This window comes from Zygosaccharomyces rouxii (genome assembly GCF_000026365.1).
Source record: "Zygosaccharomyces rouxii strain CBS732 chromosome B complete sequence".
Taxonomy (NCBI): Eukaryota; Fungi; Ascomycota; class Saccharomycetes; order Saccharomycetales; family Saccharomycetaceae; genus Zygosaccharomyces; species Zygosaccharomyces rouxii.
Window position 1 is genome coordinate 65,034 of NC_012991.1, and position 22,254 is coordinate 87,287.

General features: G+C 38.4%; 7 protein-coding genes and 2 non-coding genes across 9 annotated transcripts; 2 read left to right on the plus strand and 7 right to left on the minus strand.

Moving 5' to 3' along the window:
* Positions 1–402: 402 nt before the first annotated feature.
* SSA2 (Hsp70 family chaperone SSA2) lies at positions 403–2,328 on the plus strand (the record flags this gene model as incomplete). The annotated part of the gene is made up of 1 exon (XM_002494945.1): positions 403–2,328. The coding sequence occupies one exon, from the start codon at positions 403–405 to the stop codon at positions 2,326–2,328; it is 1,926 nt and encodes a 641-aa protein (XP_002494990.1).
* Positions 2,329–2,617: 289 nt separating this feature from the next.
* On the minus strand, positions 2,618–2,689 carry ZYRO0B00858r. Its single transcript has one exon. It is a non-coding gene; the product is annotated as a tRNA-Pro (tRNA).
* Positions 2,690–3,308: 619 nt separating this feature from the next.
* ZYRO0B00880r lies at positions 3,309–3,380 on the minus strand. The gene has a single exon. It is a non-coding gene; the product is annotated as a tRNA-His (tRNA).
* A 384-nt stretch (positions 3,381–3,764) lies between these two features.
* NPR3 (Npr3p) lies at positions 3,765–6,545 on the plus strand (the record flags this gene model as incomplete). The annotated part of the gene is made up of 1 exon (XM_002494946.1): positions 3,765–6,545. One exon carries the CDS (start codon positions 3,765–3,767, stop codon positions 6,543–6,545), a length of 2,781 nt encoding a protein of 926 aa, XP_002494991.1.
* Positions 6,546–6,822: 277 nt separating this feature from the next.
* Positions 6,823–9,399, minus strand: RIM4 (Rim4p; the record flags this gene model as incomplete). Its single annotated transcript, XM_002494947.1, has 1 exon — positions 6,823–9,399. One exon carries the CDS (start codon positions 9,397–9,399, stop codon positions 6,823–6,825), a length of 2,577 nt encoding a protein of 858 aa, XP_002494992.1.
* Positions 9,400–11,316: 1,917 nt separating this feature from the next.
* HSP104 (chaperone ATPase HSP104) lies at positions 11,317–14,052 on the minus strand (the record flags this gene model as incomplete). The annotated part of the gene is made up of 1 exon (XM_002494948.1): positions 11,317–14,052. The coding sequence occupies one exon, from the start codon at positions 14,050–14,052 to the stop codon at positions 11,317–11,319; it is 2,736 nt and encodes a 911-aa protein (XP_002494993.1).
* Positions 14,053–14,491: 439 nt separating this feature from the next.
* Positions 14,492–15,259, minus strand: ISA1 (Fe-binding Fe/S cluster assembly protein ISA1; the record flags this gene model as incomplete). Its single annotated transcript, XM_002494949.1, has 1 exon — positions 14,492–15,259. The coding sequence occupies one exon, from the start codon at positions 15,257–15,259 to the stop codon at positions 14,492–14,494; it is 768 nt and encodes a 255-aa protein (XP_002494994.1).
* A 1,140-nt stretch (positions 15,260–16,399) lies between these two features.
* Positions 16,400–18,178, minus strand: TPO1 (polyamine transporter TPO1; the record flags this gene model as incomplete). The annotated part of the gene is made up of 1 exon (XM_002494950.1): positions 16,400–18,178. One exon carries the CDS (start codon positions 18,176–18,178, stop codon positions 16,400–16,402), a length of 1,779 nt encoding a protein of 592 aa, XP_002494995.1.
* A 753-nt stretch (positions 18,179–18,931) lies between these two features.
* FRA1 (aminopeptidase P) lies at positions 18,932–21,118 on the minus strand (the record flags this gene model as incomplete). The annotated part of the gene is made up of 1 exon (XM_002494951.1): positions 18,932–21,118. The coding sequence occupies one exon, from the start codon at positions 21,116–21,118 to the stop codon at positions 18,932–18,934; it is 2,187 nt and encodes a 728-aa protein (XP_002494996.1).
* Positions 21,119–22,254: the final 1,136 nt, after the last annotated feature.

Consider the following 22,254-nt stretch of genomic DNA (forward strand, 5'->3'; position numbering starts at 1 on the left):
GTTTTTAACACTTTTCTATCCCACACTTCATCCTGCTATCGACAATGGTATGTGTCCAAGTGATCATTAGCCGCCGATATCACATGATCTATATTATGTCATTTTTTTCCTTCATTCTGGGATCTTCCTCCATCTTCTTCCATCTTCTAGGCGAGAGAAAAAGAAGAAAAAAAATATGAAAAAGCAACGTTTTCGGTTCAATAAGAAAGGAACTTCTAGAAAGTTCCGAGGAAGCCACTGGACGACGAACGAATTAGCTCTCAATAAATGATATATAAGAAAGCAAACTGACGCTATGGGTTCGAGGATATCCTTTCTAACTTACTTTGTTTTAAATCTAAAGACATATAGATCTTCAGTAGACTAAAGACTATAACTGTTAACATTCAATAAATTAACAAAATGACTAAAGCTGTTGGTATTGATTTGGGTACCACCTACTCATGTGTGGCACACTTCCAAAATGACCGTGTGGAAATTATTGCCAACGATCAAGGTAACAGAACCACTCCATCTTTCGTTGCCTTCACTGACACTGAAAGATTGATCGGTGATGCTGCTAAGAACCAAGCCGCTATGAACCCAAGCAACACCGTTTTCGACGCTAAGCGTTTGATCGGTAGAAACTTCGCTGATCCTGAAGTCCAAGGTGATATGAAGCACTTCCCATTCCAAATCGTCGACGTTGACGGTAAGCCACAAATCCAAGTTGAATACAAGGGTGAAACCAAGAAATTCACTCCAGAACAAATTTCTTCTATGGTTTTGGGTAAGATGAAGGACACCGCTGAAGGTTACTTGGGTTCTGGTATCACCGATGCCGTCGTTACCGTTCCAGCTTACTTCAACGACTCTCAAAGACAAGCCACCAAGGATGCTGGTACCATTTCTGGTTTGAACGTTCTACGTATCATCAACGAACCAACTGCCGCTGCTATCGCTTACGGTCTAGACAAGAGAGGTCAAGAAGAAAACGTTTTGATCTTTGACTTGGGTGGTGGTACTTTCGATGTTTCCCTATTGTCCATCGAAGACGGTATCTTCGAAGTCAAATCCACTGCTGGTGACACTCACTTGGGTGGTGAAGATTTCGACAACAGATTGGTTACCCACTTGGCTAACGAATTCAAGAGAAAGAACAAGAAGGACTTGACTACCAACCAAAGAGCCTTGAGAAGATTAAGAACTGCTTGTGAAAGAGCAAAGAGAACTTTGTCTTCTTCTGCTCAAACTTCCGTTGAAATTGATTCCTTGTTCGAAGGTATTGACTTCTACACTTCTCTAACCAGAGCTAGATTCGAAGAGTTGTGTGGTGACTTGTTCAGATCTACTCTAGATCCAGTCGAAAAGGTCTTGAGAGACGCTAAATTGGACAAATCTGCCGTCCACGAAATCGTTCTTGTCGGTGGTTCTACCAGAATTCCAAAGATCCAAAAGCTTGTTTCTGACTTCTTCAACGGTAAGCAACCAAACAAGTCTATCAACCCAGATGAAGCCGTTGCTTACGGTGCTGCTGTCCAAGCTGCTATCTTGACTGGTGACGAATCTTCCAAGACTCAAGACTTGTTGCTATTGGATGTTGCTCCATTGTCTCTTGGTATCGAAACCGCTGGTGGTGTTATGACCAAGTTGATCACCAGAAACTCTACCATTCCAACCAAGAAATCTGAAACTTTCTCCACTTACTCTGACAACCAACCAGGTGTCTTGATTCAAGTGTTCGAAGGTGAAAGAGCAAGAACAAAGGACAACAACTTGTTGGGTAAGTTCGAATTGAGTGGTATCCCACCAGCACCAAGAGGTGTTCCACAAATCGAAGTTACTTTCGATGTTGACTCTAACGGTATCTTGAACGTTTCTGCTGTTGAAAAGGGTACTGGTAAGACCAACAAGATCACCATCACTAACGATAAGGGTAGATTGTCTAAGGAAGACATTGAAAGAATGGTTGCTGAAGCTGAAAAATTCAAGGAAGAAGATGAAAAGGAAACTTCCAGAATCCAATCCAAGAACCAATTGGAATCTATTGCTTACTCTTTGAAGAGCACTGTCAGCGAAGCCGGTGACAAGCTAGAAGCTGCTGACAAGGAAACCGTTAGCAAGAAGGCTGAAGAAACCATCGCTTGGTTGGACAGCAACACTACTGCCGCTAAGGATGAATACGATGACAAATTGAAGGAATTGCAAGAAGTTGCCAACCCAATCATGTCTAAATTATACCAAGCTGGTGGTGCTCCAGAAGGTGCTGCTCCAGGTGGCTTCCCAGGTGCTGGTGGTGCTCCTCCAGCTCCTGAAGCTGAAGGCCCAACTGTCGAAGAAGTTGACTAAGCGGATTGATAGAAACTATTTATCATTTTCGTTTCGGTTTTTTTGTTTTTCAATTTTTTTATGATTACAAGACACAAATAGATTGAACTATAGATAGGTTCACTGTATAATAATATACTTAAAAAGACATATTTTTAATTGTAATCTCTGGGAGTTTTTAAAAAGGAAAAGGAGAAGAGGAAATTCTCTCGGTACCTGGCATACTAATTTTTCATTGACAAGGTGTCTAAGCCTTCATTCAAAAAAATTTATTCGGTACTTCACAAGTTTTCCAGAAAAATAAAGGTTTGGGGCATACTGGGAATTGAACCCAGGGCCTCTCGCACCCAAAGCGAGAATCATACCACTAGACCACACGCCCTTGTAAACCTTGTTGTCATCGAAGTTTTACATACTGTGATTAGAGACATTCCCACCACCTGATAGTCAATGGAATGATATGAATCGATATGGCAAAAGATCTAAGTCGACCGTCGTGAAACCATCAGCTAGGCTGTTATTAAGCTAGTAATTTAGAAGCAAGCTTTAGCTCATGTATCACAAGCCTGCACTGCTTCATATATATATGATGATCTTCTGACCTAATAATAGTATAGATCGAAAAAATAACAAGATTAATAATGTCATTCTGAGCAGCTAGTGGTATAAATCACATATGATATTATTCTCTTCATCTTCGTAATTCCACCACGGTTTATTAACAAGACAAATGATCTAAAAAAATATCGGTTTGTAAGTGTGCAATGTGTAAGTTTATCTTGAACTAAGAACATTGTCGTTTGTTGTAGCTAGAGTGCTTCCCCTTGCTCGGAAATATATACAGGCCAGAACAAAACATTTAATCTTGTGCCAAATGGAACAAAATTTTTTGTGCGTTTCTAGACTGTGGCATGGATGCTACATTTTAGTAAAGATTGAATATTACAGTCTTCAATTCATATTCATGTGTAGAACCTTTTTTTGTTGAAGAAAAAATAAATTGCCATTCCCGGGAATCGAACCTGGGTCTGCTCGGCCACAACGAGCTGTACTAACCACTATACTAGAATGGCTTTACAACTTGTGTTTTCTTTTTGATGCCAAGACAAACCTCTCAAGCAAGAAAAGTCACGAGTACAAGTATTAGATCGAACTATCGTGAGTAGTGATATCGCGTGCTCTAAAGTGTAGGCGGTAATACCTCATGAAGACACTATGATCCTATAATGCTGCTTGCTTCTCCATCCTTATGACAACTAGTCTTAAAGCGACAAGGGCCTCTCTTATATGTACCACTTCAAAGTAGCGGTAATTAAGCACTGTTATAATCGAAATTCCAGATCAGGTGTCTCTTTGATATAGATCACATGTTGTATCAGTTCATAACATAATTGGTTGAAGATTAGAAAGGATGAGATAGCTCTTCAAATTAACTAATACAAGGGCGATGTACAATAATGCATGAACTATTACCCAATTCCTGCCTTTTAGGAATTCATTTAACCATTTCCACACATTCGGGACCACAAGTTGTCTATCACTATCCGCCTGCTTCTGAAGACTACATTTCCGGTAAACAGCGTCAAAGCAGACAAGATTCAACAGGTGTTGATGATGGTGAATCTAATGGCAAAATATATGCTGGTAATCTAAGGAAAAAGCCCAGTATGGGGGCCTCTCTAACTGGGCAATCTTTATTTTCTAGTGATCAAAAATTCAATGATGAAGACAATATAAAGACTCCATCCATTCGTAGTGGTGGAACTGGTAGTATAAGAAGAAGAAGGACTCATTCGATCGATTCCGGTAAAGTACGACATGGTGTCGAAACTGAATCAGCTTCATCAGATACAGATCCCTCCTCTTCGGGATTAAGTGATAGCGAATTATCCACCGATTATGCCGATGAATCCAGTGATTCGTCTTCATCATTAGAAAATGAAAGGAATGATGAACCTGAAGACATATCTAACGAACCGAGATTGAGCAATTCTGTCACAAGAAACAATACTAGCGCCAATACGACAAATTTGGAACCAACGAGGATGTTGAGACCTAAGAGTTCTCAGGTTAGCGCTAGTAAACTTCTAGACATTTTTAACAAGGAAGGACCGGATAGAAGGCCATCTGCCATTTCAAAGATATCAAATACTAGAACTCCAGAATCCAGCGAAGATGAGGCAGATGATGATCAAAAAAGTGAATTAGATTTTTCTGAGCTTCATGAACGGGGCAAAATTATGCTTGATAAGCAGTATTTCGCAGAAAATGTCTTTCAAGATATTAACAAAATATTTGGGTTGGATGCAGAATTTGTTGCAGAATTCTGTAGCCCTGAGAGAGAAATGTGCAATACCAGATACGAATTCACAGTTGATACCCTTTGTTTCTTGGGGCTCCCCGTACATGTAGACCAACATGGTAATTGGAGGAAATCCAAACGTAAGAAACATACAACCAGATCTAAAAGGTCGAGTAGTACTACCACTAGGTTAAGCAAACAACGTTCAAGCCTTTCTCAGAATGGTGATGGTGAATCTGGGGAAAATGACATGGATTCATCGCAGTTGAGATCCAGTTCACATAACTTACAAGACGATAATGGTGAAATTAATGAAGACAATGATGAATGTGAAAACTCCAACAATCAGAATATTAAAGAAGATCTAGAGAAGAACATGAATATGTTCCATGTTTGTTTTGTGATGAACCCTTCACTTGTGGAATACAACGAAAGAATAGATGATATGTTTCATTACGCTGTGGCTCGATTGTCAATGTTATTAAGGTATGCTCAGGAAAAATCACAATACGTTTCCAAGGAATGTAGTATTATAATGAAGGAAAAAGAACATGTGTTAAAACATTCCAAAACTTATAGGGCCATAAAGGGAGCTAACCAAAGGGGTAAATACCTTTACCAATGTATATTGTCAAAATCATCATTAGCGAGAGCATTAACCTTATGTGTGGAAAAACTACAGCAGAACGACATTGCATGCTTAGAAATAGGTGAAGATAAAGTAATTGCATTACAGATCCCCATACAAAACGAATTTGCAGTTTTACCAAATTTTAAATTACATCCAGTATTAAGAGGATCATTTTTAAGTTCTGTTCTCAATAGTCAATTTTTATCAGCTGGTCCACTTGCGAAAGAAGAATCTCTTGGTGGTTATACTGATAGTGATCATGAAGATCTTACCGATTTGTTAAATTTTGCACTTCTACTAGACGAACCAACTAATATTATTAAGGAACTGGAAACGTTTTCATATCATGATGATATTGGTAATATTGTTCTTAGTCATATCGTTAAACACATTCAACCTAATGTACCATTAGGATCTTACCAATATCTGATTGATGAATTGTTTGGTGATACTTCAGACGATGTAAGAGGTTCATTTCAAACAAATATGCTTAGATCATGTGCTCTTCACCTTTTATATCGAAGACATGCAAGATTAATCATACCAATTAGCTCAAGAAATACTTATATTGTATCACCGTTAGCCCCCATTAGAGGTTATTCTAAGAATGATTACGATGGTCTACAAAATTCAAGTATGCCATTAATCTATCAAAATCAAACAATTTTTAAAGAGCGCTTCCCCACATTACCATCATTACCATCATTTCTTCATCTTTTATCTAATGGTAAACCAAAACCTTACGGTAATATAATTCCGTCCAAAGAGCATAAATCAATCTACTTAGGGGCACTTGCATGGCTATTAAAATACGGGTATGTGACCCAATTATTAACATTCGTTTGTATTAGAGTCGATAGACAAATAAAGATGGCTGTTGATGAGGATTTAGAAAAGGAGGGATTTAAGGCAAAAACCCATTCTGTGGATAGAGATCATGATGCAATGGATAATGTAGCTAAAAATGCTAAAGATTTACAAACATCGCAGAAAAATCGTACATCTTCAAATGAAGAAGAAGAAGAAGATATAGCCAGGTTTGCATATGATGATCCCGATATCGGTAGAGATTATACGATTATCTTGGAACCAGAACGTGCAACCGCCATTGAAAAAAGATGGATGTTTAAATGCGTTCAAGATCAACCAACGGATATTCAGAAATTATTCGGCAAACTACTCAAATACTTTAACGGCAGAACTCCAATGGAATTAATTATACTTAAGGAGGGAATATCAAGACATGATATTAGAAAATTAATTGGGACTCTTGATAGGTACGTTATAGAATTTGATCATTGGTAATCGGACAAAAAACAAGATGTGCCTATCAAATTGTATAGTCTAATATACTTGTGTAAAGATGACGAAAATATTAAAATTAAAAAAAAAAAGTAGAAAATATTAAAAAAATGATAAAAGTAAAAAAAAAGGGTTTAAAGACAATAAAGAAGAGGAGAGATATCAAACAAAACAATGATGATAAAGAAAGATGGTAAAAAAAAAAAACACACTTTCCGGTATAAGGGACATTTTTTATTATTATTATGATTGTGATTATTCTATCTTTTGCCAAAATCAATCAATAATCCAGCTGGCAAGATTTAGTGTTGGGAACAAATTCATTAGCCTCTGAACGCGCATCTTGAGATTGAGAAGTTGGAGGTGAACCATGCAACATTGGTCCAGGTGGGCCTAAAGGTAATGATTGTGCTAAAAGATTGCCATCAACACCAGTTGGTGGTGGTGGGGGCATTGGGTATATCATCATATAAGGATGGTTACCAGCGGCAGCAGCAGCAGCCTGAGATGGATGAGCATGTGCCACAGGACCAAGGGGACCCATTGGATAATGCATTGGATGATAGTAATATGGTTGGAAGTAATAAGGTTTTGGCGTATCATGGAATCTATTATTACCACCACGTTTCCCATATTTTCTTTTACCATTACCGCCAGTATTGAAATTACCAACATTATAGTTATGATGACTATTATGGTGGCCGTTATTACCATTGGTGTTGCCGTTATTATTATTGTTATTATTATTATTATTATTATTACTATTATTAGTATTCTCATCATCATCATCATCATCATCACCATCATTATTATCACTACCATTATGGCTGGTACTGTTATTATTATTTTGCCCCATACTGCCAGCAGAGGAGTTGTTATAAGTGGTTGGAGAATTGGTTTGACCACCAGATTCAGATGGCGCATCTGAAGTAGCATCAGTAGCACCATCACCACAAACAGTATCCATTTCAGATTTCATACTGTGACTTCTAGATGAAGACCAACCATTATTGACAAAGGAAGATTTACGTCTAAAGCCAGCATTCATGTAGGGGATATAATTCATATCGAATTCAGAAGTTGGAGTAGACATTTGTTGTGCCATATAAGGTGGAACCACATTTGATGTATCATTTTCTTGTGCCCGCCTTCGGTACATATTAATTGGAGGTGGGGCCAAATTGACTTGAGGACCAGTAAACACACGACCTTGACCACCCTGACCACCGTGACCAGCAGCGGCAGCAACAACGGCAGCGGCAGCAGCGGAAGCAGTGGTAGTACTATTACTACCACCAGAACCACCGTTATTGGGGGCACCGCCAGGACCAGGATTGCGAACATTCCCATAAAAACCATCTCTACGGAAATTTCTTCTACTACGATGACCACCAACTTCTTTGTATTGAACATGCATTGTTTTATTTAAGAAAATTGCATGATTCTCTCTTTCTAATGCAGCAGCAGCGGCTTCTTCAGTTTCAAATTGAATAAATGTGAAAACTTTATTAGTTTTATTAATTAAATTCAAATCCGAAATTTTACCATGAGTGGAAAACCTTTCTAGTAGTTTTTCCTTAGTCACAGATTGATCCAATTGGCCAACAAATATTGATTTTTTATCGATAACAATACGATCATCGCTGCTAGTAGTATTTGAAGAAGAAAAAGAATCATGGTTATCGCCAAATTCAGATTCTTCATCAAGATCATTTTCGGTAACAGTTGATTTACCACGACTATTAGTAGTTTGTTGTTTATCCTTTTTATTCAATAAATTGTAGTATTTTGGTACTTCAATATTTTGAACCCATTCAACATCCCAATCAGAATTAGTTCTTAGGTTGGCAAACGCTCTAATAGCATCATCTCTATAGGCAAATTGAACAAACCATGAACTAGTATTCGAAGAGGGATAATTATATCTTCTACCAAATTGATTTTGATCACTGCTTGGTACTAATTGTTCCAATTCACCAAATTTACCACATAAATCTGCCACTTCTAAATAATAAACTGGAGTCACATGAGTCACGAATAGAGTACGATTTACACGTGCACTTTCACAACGTAAAGTTCTACCATTTAGCATGGAACCTCTTGCCATCTTTAATGCACGTTTAGCATCTCTATCATTGGTATATTGTACAAATGCATAAGGTCTATTAGCTGGATCTCTGAGAACTTTAACCCTTGCTAATTGACCATATTGTTTAAAACTTTCTGTAACAGAAATGCACAATTCATCATCAGATAATGAAGCAGCTAAACTTGCAACAAATACACATGAACTTGGACGACCACGAAAACTTGTAGTAGTGCCAGTATCACTTGTATCATTTGCATCACCGTTACTTTCCGTTTTAGGAACATAATCTTCTTTTTCCTGTGCCTGTGTGCGTGCCTGCGCGCGTGCCTGTGCCTGTAATTCAGTTTCACCACTATCACCTTGTGACTTTTCAGCCGTAGGCGCAACTTGTTCTTGATTCAATGGTTTTGTATTACCTTTCTTATTGGTTGCATTATTAATTACAGATAAAGGTTTTCTTTCTTGGTTAACGGAAAAACAGTTTTTACCATCCTCATTATTATTACCATTACCATCACTACTGCGTTTTATATCCTCTTCTGTTATCTCGTCCAGCAAGTTTTCATTTTCTTGATCAAGATCGTTATCATCATCATCATCATCTAAATTATCAGATTCAGCTGATGAAACTTCTGTTGGTAACAATTGACCAATATCTTCACTAATTTCAGTATCAACTTTAGAATTGTTAATTGCTCCTCCAATATCTTGTTCCATCGATGCATCCTCGCCGCCAGCGACAGGATCCATAACGCTTGAAATAGTCATCTGCAACAAAGGAAGGGGGAAATGATGAAGAAGTAAATGATAAAAAAATAAACTTTATCAAAATTGTAGCCAATTCAATTCTTTATTCCCTCAAATAAACTCGATCAATCAATACTATAGCCTTGGGGTATACTTTGCAAGAAAAAAAAAATAAAAACTTGCAAAATGAATGAGTAAATTCTAGTTCAATTCAATTCGATTAGAGTGGAAAGTAAAGCTACTTATATACTGATGCACGCTTTGTAATATGAAACAAAGGGAAAGGAAAGGAATTGAAGAATGAAAGAGGCAAATAGATTGAAATAAGGAAGAGAAAAGGTAATGTAGAATATTTAGAGAAAGAAAGAAAAATAAAAGAACAAAAAACAAACTAAGGAATCTAGCCGCCAAAACGGAAGGAAATGTGGAAAAGAATTTAAGACGTATCTCTCAGATGAGGAGATATAGCCGCCCTATTTATACCAAAATTTTTCCCTCATTTTCTTCTCCATTTTGTCATTTTCCAATATAGTGAAAGGCAAGGGGTAATTCCTACCTGCACTGGCTGTGCATACCCCACCGTAACACGTACGACGTTTATGTTATTTTAACCTTGACTCTTTTTTCCTGAAGACCCTTAGAAGTTAACCTAGTAACTAGAGAAAATCCCGTACCAACGCACGTTTACCTAATTAGGTACAGTAAAGTTTCGATCGACACAGCCGCTGGTTTATACTGTTTCCACTGAGGAAGACAAGGGGGGAAGAATAGATACAGGTTAGATCTAACGTTAATTACAAATTAGCATAAAATGAAATTGAAAACAAAAGAAAGAACCGTTTCCTTAGAAACAGAGGGAGAACTACCTTTTCCCGCGTTATGTCCAAGGAGATAAGCGCACTGTATGATGACTCATTTTCTCTAGCGTATTTCTATTATTATTATTATTATTATTATTTTCGCTTTTGTGTAACGCGTTAACTCCTACGAAGATTTCTTAGTAAATACTTCTCCATATGCTCTCCTTCTCTCCTTCTCTCCTTCTCTAGTTATCTTTCATTCAATCTCCAATCTCGTGTGAGGTAACAGCTGAGTTACAAAGATAGCTATTGTCTCTCAGTTCATCGCTTCTCTATCCTCCAAGATAATAATAATAATAATAATAATAATAATAATAATAATAAAACAAACCAGATGAACAAAGAGAGGTGACGTAGGAAGTAAAAATGGATAGGTCTTAATAGTTCTATCCTCCAACTTTGAACAATTCGTAATGAGGTTCCAAACCGACTCCTTTTTCCTTTCTTTCTTTTTCTTGGATAAAGCTCTTGGTAATTACTAATGGGATGACGTGTTGCCATTCTGAGCGGCTATGGAGGCCGTTGTCGCTCTTGTTCCTAAAAAAGTAAACACAGAGTGATAATGGTTCGTGAATGGTGCTTCCAGCTTATTGTGGCTCTAGTGTCGTCACTGCAACGACAGTAGTCAAAACAACTTTTGCACTTTATCGATTTTCCCTTTTGGTGATTGCCTTTGCTATGATTTCTTCTTTGGTTCATTTCTTCATGATTGAAACCTTTCTGAGACAATAGAATGATTTTAGGTAATACCATTAAACAATACAGCTTCCATTAACTTGAAAACATCTTCTCCATTTATGGAAAACACCAACCGCTTTAGGTTATGTTTAGTTTCCTTTCCATCTCTTGCCCCATGGTTTGCAGCCCCCGCACTACCCACCCAAACAACCTCAACTAGTCACATTATGAAACCTACTCATAAACCGACTCACAATTTCTTTTAAAGAATTATTTGTATAATTACTATACATACACGAAAACAATACATAGGAAAAAAAAAAGTCCCTTGTTTTATCTACAAGAAGTAAGGATGTAGAAAGGTAGAAGAGTTGTCTGACCTTCCATCTCTATGGTCAATTCAGTCTAGGTCATCATCTTGATAATCCTGATCTTCTTCGTCTACATCCATTTCCACGGTTTCTGGGTTGCTCTTGTTTGCGGCTTCTCTATTTGGTAGAACCTCTAGACCTTCTTCTTCGTCTTCATAACGACCAGTCCCGCGAGCAGTTCCCTTTCTGAAAACGACTCTAACAGTCTCCTTGTCTTGAATTTCACCTTTTAAAATTCTTAGAGCTAACTTGTTAAGAATTTCGTTTTGGATTAACCTATTCAATGGACGAGCACCAAGATCGCTTGAGTAACCGTACCGAGCCAAGAAATCTTTAGCTTCTTGGGACACTTCTAGTTTGTAATTCTTGTCATTCTCTTCAAACCTTTTTTGAATTTCTTCGAGACGGATATCGACTATCTTGTGAATAGCCTTCCTAGAAAGCTTGTTGAAGATGACAACGCTTGAAATTCTGTTGAGAAACTCAGGCCTAAAATGGGTGCCCACAATGCTCATGACTTGACCCTTTGTAGCGTCTTGAATACGCGAACCCGGTTGAGCATTGATAATTTCTGCACCCAAATTAGAGGTCATAATCACAATACAGTTGGAACAATCAATAGTTTTACCATTACCAGCCGTAACTCTACCATCATCTAACATCTGTAACAAAACCGTCAAAACATCAGGATGTGCCTTTTCCACTTCATCAAACAATAACACCGAGTAAGGTTTACGTTGCACCAAATTGGTTAAGAAACCACCCTCTTCATAACCGATGTAACCTGCTGTTGTACCTAGTAATTTACTAACTGAATGCTTTTCACTTAATTCAGAACAGTCAACCCTGATCATCATATCTTCATCATTGAAAAGGAAACCTGCAACTTTCTTTGCTAATTCAGTTTTACCAGAACCAGATAGACCTAAGAATAAGAAGGAAGCTGGTTGCCTTGGATTTCCCAAGCCAGATCTTGCCAACCGAACAGCATTAGAAACAGATTTAATGGCTTCCATTTGACCTACAACTTCTGATGATAACTCACGCTCCATGTGAATTAATTTATCATTTTCAGATTCAGTTAATTTCTTAACAGGAATACCCGTCAATCTGGCTGCAGTTTCCGCAATTGTATCAGAATCCACCACGTTTTGAATCATGGAAGTGTTACCAGCACGTCTTTCTTCTTCGGCCACTTCTTGTTCCAATTGTTCAATACGTTTTCTGATATCAGGGATGGCAAAATACCTTAGATCTGCAGCAGTAGCATTATCGTACCGACGTTCTGCATCCAATGCCTTGTTCTCCAGTTCATCAAGCTTCTTCTTAGCTTGAGTCAACTCTTCATGACCATGTCTCTCTTCTTCGTACCTCTTCCTCAAAGGCTCCAATTCTTCTTGAACAGAAGCTTCCTTTTGTCTTGCCTGTTGTAACCTTTCCTTCGTAGTGGAATCAGAATCTATATCTCTTTCTAATGCCTTGATTTCAACTTGTAGCAATTGTAATTCACGTTCCTTGGAATCCAATTCTTCTGGTTTAGAATCTCTAGCAACTGCAACACCAGCACAAGAGATATCTACCAAATCTAGTGCAGAATCAGGCAATCTCCTATAAGGTAGGTATCTTTTAGCCAGTTGTGAAGCCGTAACGAGAGCACTATCCAAGATTCTCACACCGTGATGAATCTCGTATTTAGGTTGTAAACCTCTAAGGATGGCAACCGTTTGTCTAATGGTTGGTTCTAAAACTTCAATGGTTTGGAATCTTCTTTCAAAGGCACCGTCTTTCTCCACGATGGCTCTGTACTCATTATTCGTTGTAGCACCAATCACTTTAAGTTGACCTCTTGAAAGTGCAGGCTTCAAAATGTTAGCAGCATCATCTTTACCATTACCCATAACCATGTGAATTTCATCGATAAATAAGACAATTAAAGTCTTAGATTCTTCCACCTCTTTTAGAACACCTTTCAATCTTTCCTCATAGTCACCCTTGTATTTGGCACCAGCAGTCAATGCAGCTAAATCTAAACTGAAAAGCCTAGAACCTTGCAAAATCGTTGGAACATCATCATCGATGATTCTTTGAGCTACACCTTCAATAATAGCAGTCTTACCGATACCAGGTTCACCAATCAAACATGGATTGGATTTGATTCTTCTAGCAAGCACACGAATAGTGCTTCTAATTTCTTCTTCCCTACCGATAACAGGGTCGAGTTTACCCTTACGAGCTTGTTCTGTCATATCCAAAGCATACTTGGATAGATACTCTAATGGGGTATTGGTATCTGATCCACGAGAATCTATGCGTTGATTACCTCTCATTTCTAATGCCTGTTGTTTTATTGCTTCCACATCAACTCCTGCTTCCTTAAACACTTGCTGTATTGAAGAGTCATTGAACAGTGCAAATAAAAGATGGTCCTGAGCAATGAATGAATCCTTCTGTTGTTTTTGAATCTTAGCAGCATCTTGGAGCACCTGCGCCAGTGCATATGATGGTGAAATTTGTTGAGGAGCAGGATGTTGTGATGGGACTCTAACCAAATGTCTATTAACAGTTCTGTTAAACGTACTATAATCATAGCGAGCTTTTTCCACTAAATTTTGTAAAAATGGAACCGATCCATCTTCTGGTGTATCAACAAATGCTGCCAGAAGATGAATTGGCTGTAGTTGAGCATGTTGATGATCTTGTGCTAATTTTTGCGCTAGCGTTAGAATACTTAATGCTCTGTCAGTAAATTGAGTTTCGTCGTTCATGTTTATTTTAATGTCTCTTTTGTTGTTGTTGTTGTTATGTGATACAGGAGAAACTCTTCCATACAGAAATTCCCAATCCTTTACCGTCTCTCGATCGTTCTTTTATACTAGCAAATATTTCTAGCTCCCCCTAATTTTTTTCCTCGTGATGACGGCAACTCGAACTGCCAAAAAAAAGCTTCTATTACTTCCATCTTCTAGAAGATTCTAGTCTTTCATGGTATCTTCTAGATCATTCTAGACGGTATCTAAAATTACCACGAGACTTTCACAAGACCAAAAGGAGCGCTTAGCCGCCAGAGTAACTTTGCCTGAACACATGTATAGCACCCGGCAGTTTGTCTTCTACCACCAAAGAAGTGCTATACAATAAATAAATAAATAAATAAATTAAATAATAGTTAATAATAAACAACTAATATGCACATGAATAATGCATTTACACCATAAAACTTTCACCGCAACCGCAGGTACCCTTAGAATTTGGATTCCTGAAGACAAATCTTGATGATAACCTATCGTCTATCCAGTCCATTTCGCTTCCGACAACACTAAACAAAGCCTTTGAATCTACTATCACTTTAATACCATCTTGTTCCACAATTTCATCATATTTCCCTGGTTCTGTAATGTACTGTAAATCATAAGAAAGACCCGAACAACCTCTATTTGTAACGCCGATCCTGATCAGCTTTGGTTCAGGTTGATCTAATAATGACCTTAGGTGGGTCATAGCTCTAGGGCTTAAACTTATAAGGGCCTTACGAGGTCTCAACGTTCTTCTATTTTTTCTTCTACGCAGCCTTGCAGGATTTTCAGCTTCTTTAGAAGGTGCCTCTGTGGGCGCTGCTGCATGTTTCTCCTCTTGCTTTTGTTTTTCCTCTTGTTCTTTTAGTACCTCCTTGGACGGCATGGTGTAACTTGACCATTTGGATCTCACATTGTCCCTCTCCTGTAATTGTGGTTGTGGCAGTTGACGAGCTTTGTTCCTATGTTGACCTTGTTCTTTTTGACCGACACTAAAGAACAACTGTGACAGTACTGGTGGCTTATCATCAGGTAATGATGTTCGAAGAAATCCTCTTGAATGAGGGGTGAAATGATATGAAGAAGCACCCTTCTCTTTTAAAACGGTACAACGGGAAAATAACCTCTGACTCTGTCCTAGCAGCAGCATGCTATCATTTCTGACACACTGTGCAATCATGGTTGATAACTATTGTATCGATTATTGTAACACTTTTTGACTGGATTTTAATCTACAATATGTCCTAAGCGTTATAAGTAATTGGTTGAGAGTCGAGAAGTCTTAAACTCCACTTTATTTAAGAAGGAAGATTGAGAGGGGGGAGGGGCGGACTTCTATGACATTCACCGTCGTCGATGACATCACCAATATTCATGATCCTCAACATGAAAACTACCGGACCGAAGGTCGGCTTTCTCAAAAACTCTGAGGAGGGTAACACAGATATAAGATCATATTATACGTACATACAAGTTATACAATTTAGGCTTTGTTCTGCATCGAGCAGAGCATGTGACTAGAAGCTATCTCAAACGAAACGAACTGATTAGAAGAAGGAGGGGTCTTATACGAATAGTATTATGAGTAGTTGTAGAAAGATGAAAAAAAGCACTAGAAACAGCATTTTACCATAATTGACAGAAGAGTTTATTTTTTTTCCTAATTATTTCCTTCAGAATAGAAAGAACGTTCGAACATGATCGCTTAGTTTTTATGTTGAACAGATTCAACGTTTCATATACCACGTCATTTATTAGTCTTGGCGTCGCGATCGTAAACCTTTTTTAGGAACATGTTGTTCGACGAAAAGTGCATTAGCTGCTGGCTCTTCTACATGCCAAGAAAAAATTGTCCTTTGTTTTCTCCGGAAGCAAAAGCGCCAAGACAAAAATTACCTCTAAAAACGAAAACAATCTCGGACAGTTTTAAGTCCAAATTTGGATGACAACACACGCGAAGTGCTCGTGATTTTACTTGATTGTTCACTTGTTAGAAAATAGCCTCATTGTTTTGTTTCAAATTTTTTTTCGGCCATCTGGACTGCCAGCCAACTAGATTTCTCTTTCAATTGCTAGTTCGTCACAAACTGGCTGATATTTAAAGGATAGCTTGTTACAACCTCAACACATCTGTGAATCTAGAATGGCACACCAATCGATTTGGACAACGTGATAAATTTAAACTCATGGATAAATTAAAAAAATGTTTATTAGGGATTAGAAACATATATTATTATATGTTAGGGTATTGAATACGTACACACAAATGGAAAAAAAAACATAAAAGAAATGGAGAAAATCAAAAATGCAGGGTCGAAATTCAACCAGAGTAAGCAAACTTACTTCTTAATCTGATCTTCTTACCATATTTTAAGAATAAAAATGGAACTGGAATCAAAGCTACTGCAAATAATCCTATCAAAAGACCAGCCCAATTTGTTCCCATATTGTGAAACATGTAACCTGCAAACAATGGGAAACATGCACCGAAGGCAGATCTCATAAAGGTATTGGCAGCGACAGCAGAAGCAGCAAGCATCAGATATGACTCAATGATATAGTTCAGGCAAGGTAAGAAGATACCAAGTAAACCAAAACCAATTAATCCACCAGCCACTGTTGGACAAGACCAATGAATCTTATGAGGATAGTTACCAGTCCAACAGAACCAAAGGATACCAATGGGGAAAACAATACCAGCTCCAACCATTGGATATAGACGAGCCTCCGGAACTAACCCACCGTGCTGCTTACATTTACGCAAATAAGCAGTTTCACAGTACCAAATATAACCCGCACAGACAAACATACCAACTATTAATGCTAAATATGGTAATTCACCATTCTTCTTTAATCCATAACCTTCCACAAAAATAATTGGATATGCCTCTAACAACAGGTAAAGAATACCATAAACGAATGAATTGTAAAGCGTAATGAAGAAAAGGATGGGTTCCACAAATAACATATAGATTGGACGTGTAATTGTCTTCTTAGCAATTTCCGCGATAGACAGTTCAACATCTTCATGGGAAGCACGAATCCCCCAGTTACCACTCTTCTTCCTCAGTTCAGATGCTTTGCTAACCAGAATGGTTGCATGATGTGTTTCATCATAAAAAAGTATGATACCAACAAAAACAAGTGATGAAAAACATGCGGTAACATATTCTAACCATCTCCAAGTTGTATGTTGAACAATATAAGAACCCATAACGGGACCAATGATGGGACCCACAAAGACACCAAGGGCGAAAAGTGCCATCACCTTACCTCTAAAGTTAGTATCGAACATATCTGTAAATGCAGCCGGAACCACAGCCATGGGCGCAGCACCAATAAAACCTGCAAAAAACCTACAAATCATAATTGTTTGTAAATCCTTAGCGGTCGCAACTGCAAAATGGAAAATAGCAAACCCAAACGATGAAATCACAAGAACACCTCTACGACCATATAATTCAGATAAAGGTGCATAGATGATAGGCGAAGCTGCAAATCCCAAAACGTAGAGTGCAATACCCAAAATTGCAACGACAGGAATAACGTGGTAAATTTCACATATTTGTTCAACACCACTGGCAAAAATCGACGATCCCATTGCAATGGCAATACAATCAAGACAAAGCCAACAGCATAACCAAACCTTTTTCTTTATGCTCCAATTAAATGGATGCGTTGGATCGTCAGGCCCATCATATGTAACCTCATAGGCGTCCTTTGACGGTAATGCAGGTGGATATGGCCTGCCACCACCCATAGTAGGACATCCGGTGTAATCAACCGAAATTTTTTCCAAATCTTGTTGAGTACCCGTGTAAATTCTTGATAGTTTTCTAGTCGCATCGACTTCACCTTCAGGCGCTAATGAAGCATGACCAGACTGGAAAGATGCATGTGATTCATCAACTGCTCCATGTTCGCCATGGTCGTTGTATCTTTTTTCATTTGAGGGTATATCGGTTCTAGCATGTGTATCAGGTGAAGTCCCACCAAATGCAGCTGGTTCACTCTCAGGCACGGACCTTGACGATGTGGACGAAAACGAGTTAGAACTTGGAGGTGATACTGGCGATGGTTGCTTCTCGTAAGCGCTCATATTACTACTTCTACAACAACTATTGATAGGCAACTGACGCTTATTCTTTTATTCTTACACTAATGAAAAGGAAATAGAGAGAAAAAAGAGTCTTTATTATTGACACCGTTATTATTATTGTCCTATCGTCCTATTACTTCACCAACTGCAGTACAATGAAGAAAGGTAAAAGTAGTATTAAGCTCTAGTTTAGTAAGAAGAACTTACTCTCGATCTTCTTTTTTTTTTTTTTTTTTTTTTCTTTTAAATTAATTCTAGAGCAATCCTGACCCTAGCCCTACTTTTCTACTAACGGTTGTTATGTTTTTACCAGATTAAGTATACTCATAAAAGATATTCTGATTTGGAAAAGGTTAACCTAGATTAGAACTATAAACACAAGAGGGGAAACTAAGTAGTAATTGTAATTCTTGTTTAAGCTAAATCCGCGGATATACGAATGTGTCTTCGGGTTTCTACGGCCCAGACGGTTGTTATGTGAACTATGGGCACACGAGCATATCCTGTTTCGGGGAAACATACTATTTTAAGAGGTTAGCAGGATGGAGGGGTCGAGCAGCTAGGCGCAGGGTGCAGTCAGAGGAACAATCAGCCTCGGAAAAAAGTAAACTAAACGGGGTGGAGAAAAAGAAAAGGAAAAAAAAAAGTTTCTTTTCTTCCATACAGTACTACGGTGAAAGGTGGTGGAATGTAACAATGTTATCTTATTATGTGTATACACGTATAGAGTGCAGAGTATGCTCATAATCATGGTCATAACTCCGATGTTTCCCTCTTCAACCACTTGAATGTGATACTTTGAGGTTGCGTGAACTGGACAATACTACTCCATATGCGTGCATGGTAGTCATTGACCTGTTGACGTTCTTCCTTTGTCAACAGTTTGACGTTAATCAACTTGCGGCAGTAAGGTACTAGTGTCAAATTTTCAAATTGTAAAAATCTTTTTTCACCAAACTTCAAACCTGAATGTGTCACAAGCATATCACTTTCAATTCTCAAACCATATTCACCATCCTTGTAATAGCCTGGCTCATTACTGATAATGTTACCAGATTGTAACGGGTATTGTAAGAGAGATGGTCTTGCACCGATACCTATTGGACCTTCATGTACGTTCAAAAATGATCCAATACCATGACCGGTACCATGGCGATAATCAAGACCTTGAGACCACAACGGTTGTCTAGCAATTGAATCAATTTGGAAACCTGTAGTACCTTCAGGGAAGACCAGTCGCTCTAGTGCTAAATGTCCCTTTAAAACTAGCGTATAACGATCCTTTTCCTCTTGTGATGGATTACCGTAATGAACTGTCCTTGTAATATCTGTTGTACCTTCTAAATATTGAGAACCCGAATCACAGAGATAAACTTTATCAGGATTAATCATAGATGAGCCGTCCTTAGGTGGTGCGTAATGAATGACAGCTGCATTTGCACCTGTCGATGATATAGTTTCAAAAGAGTCTCCCTTATAATTCTTTTGCGTACGTCTAATTTCTGTCAATTTTTGTGCTGCCCTATATTCATCTATCAGAGCACCTTTGTTAATCAACTGATCTTCCAACCATGCAAAATACTGCGTAAGACAGACAGCATCTTTGACTTGTGCACGTCTTGCATTCCTAATTTCTGTTTCATTCTTTATAGATTTGAAAATATCAATGGGCGAATGTACACTTTTGTAATTACAATGCACATGACGCACCAATTGCCACGAAGAATTATCAGGAATCAGAAATTTCTGCTGTTGATCTAATTTCTGAGATTTTTCACTTAAACGATTCCAGAATTGGTCATAGGGTTCTAATTGTATTTCGTTATCCGCGCAGTAACGTTGAACTTCAGCATGTAAAGCATTATCCGTGAAAAGCGTAACAGAATCACTATCGGCAATGGCATAGGCAAAGAAAACAGGATTATAAGCAATGTCTGACCCACGTAGATTCAATAACCAACATATCTCATCTAGTGCCACAATTGCCAATGGACCACTATTACGATAATTTTTGGTCAAATGTTTCTGCAATCTAGACCTCTTAGACTTAAAATTTTCACCTGAATAATCTTCTGACAAGGCAATTACGCTTTGTAATTGTTTCTTTGGAGGTCTTTCAAACTTTGGCCAAATGGCATCGATCAGATTTTCTTCTACGGGTACCAGCTGGACATCAGCTCCTTCTCCAGCTTTTTGAGTAATTAATCTATTGAAGGCGACCACTAATTCATGACTAACGAGACGTGGATCCACACCAATTTTAGCAGTCTTACCACCAAGACCGCGTGACATTTCTGCAGCTTCCTTAACACACCAATCCTGCCAAGTGAAGGTATCTTCACCTTGTCTCAAAAGCGTCCAATTGTAATCTAGTTCTTGAGATGCTTGATTGAAGTACCTACCATCCGTACTGAGAATAGATCTACCTTCTGGTTGTTCAGTGTTAAAATTCAAAAGATCTCTAGTAATACATGCAATGCCTGCAGATCCATTGAAACCAGAGATAAATGCTCTTCTTTGGTCTGCCGAAGAAACATATTCACTTTGGTGCTCATCTTCACTGGGAACAATATAACAACATAATTCATGTTTGACCATCTCACGACGCAATGCCAACAGACGCTCAGTGGTATTCACTTCCCTGGTAGACTGACACAGTGAATCACTGGAATACACGGATTCTTGGCCTGAGCCGCCACCGATAGCTGTAGAACAATCTCTAGAAGATCTCCTTCTAGTATTTTCTAGTCTTCTTAAAAATAGTGAAGACCTTCTTCCCTGACGTGATAAAAGTCCTGGTGAACAGGTACAATCGGCACAAGGTCTAAACTGCCTTCCCTGTACTGTCTGCGTCGTTAAACCCGGGGTCCCTCGACTTGTCCCCACTGCTAATGATTGCATAGAAGGTTTAGGATTCAAATTTGCTGACCTGGTAGTCATAACTGTCAATGTTTTATTCTCTTATTTCTTTATTCCACTATTTCAGCCACTAAAAATACTTTGACATAGAAGTAATCAACAGACTTGAAAGTCAAAGCTTCACAATAAAATTCAAAGGAATAGTTTGCTCAGACTATATTTCCGAAGTTTGAAATAAACTCCTGATTATTTAAATGTACACCAAGTTGTGTTCTATACGAGAGAAATAATTCGCCCTTTAAAAGTGATTGGTTGCCAAGAAGAAAGTATGAAATGCATGGGGAGATTACTTATGGTGCAGTGTAAGGATGGCAGGGTGCAAAAATTTTGTGGAAATTTCTTTCGAAACTTCCCTTCGTAGCACATGATATTAGTCATTACCAACACTAAGTGAGGGTAACACAGAACGTGATATGCAAGTGACGAGTAGCGGAGTCACAACCCTTAACATGACTCCTCCACTTTTGTTTTAGCGCCCAAACTCCTACATATGACGTGATATTTCGGCGGCTATCTCCAAGCAAACCTCTATAGGGGGTGGGGGAAAGCGACATGTCAAAAAAAGGAGAAAATAAGGGACGACGCTAAACTTGGTGGCGGTAAATACGTTAGGTAGCCTTTTTCAATATAAAAAGGGGTATGAACTGCCATTCTATCTACTCATCTTTCAACTTGAGAGCTGAAAACATTCCCAAAAAATTCGAGCAGGTCCTCACTCAAAGCATTCAATGGCTTGTATTCACGTACAAGTACTATCAGGTCTCCTCTATCAGGGCTCTACCGACCACTACCTCGGTAACTCTGCTCATAGCTTAGGACTGCTTTCCAGCTAAAATCTCTTGCGAAGAGAGGAGCGTTCAAAATAAATTAAATTGTTATAGATTAGAAACTACTTGGGTGATTTGCTTATCTCCGATTAATTTACGAGCCGCCCAGTTCAAGTACCGCCGCGACGCAAGAGCACGTGTCTTTGATTCAACCATCCGGAATCGAATCATGATATCTCGTTGTGTCGGAGAAAGCGCATTCTCGAGGACGGAAAAACGCGCTAAACAAATACGAAGCGAAGTGCTAAAGGAACACAGGCTAATTGTGTCATTTTATCTGGTATTTTTAAAACATTCAGATACATGTCAGACTAGCCTTCGTTTTCTTTG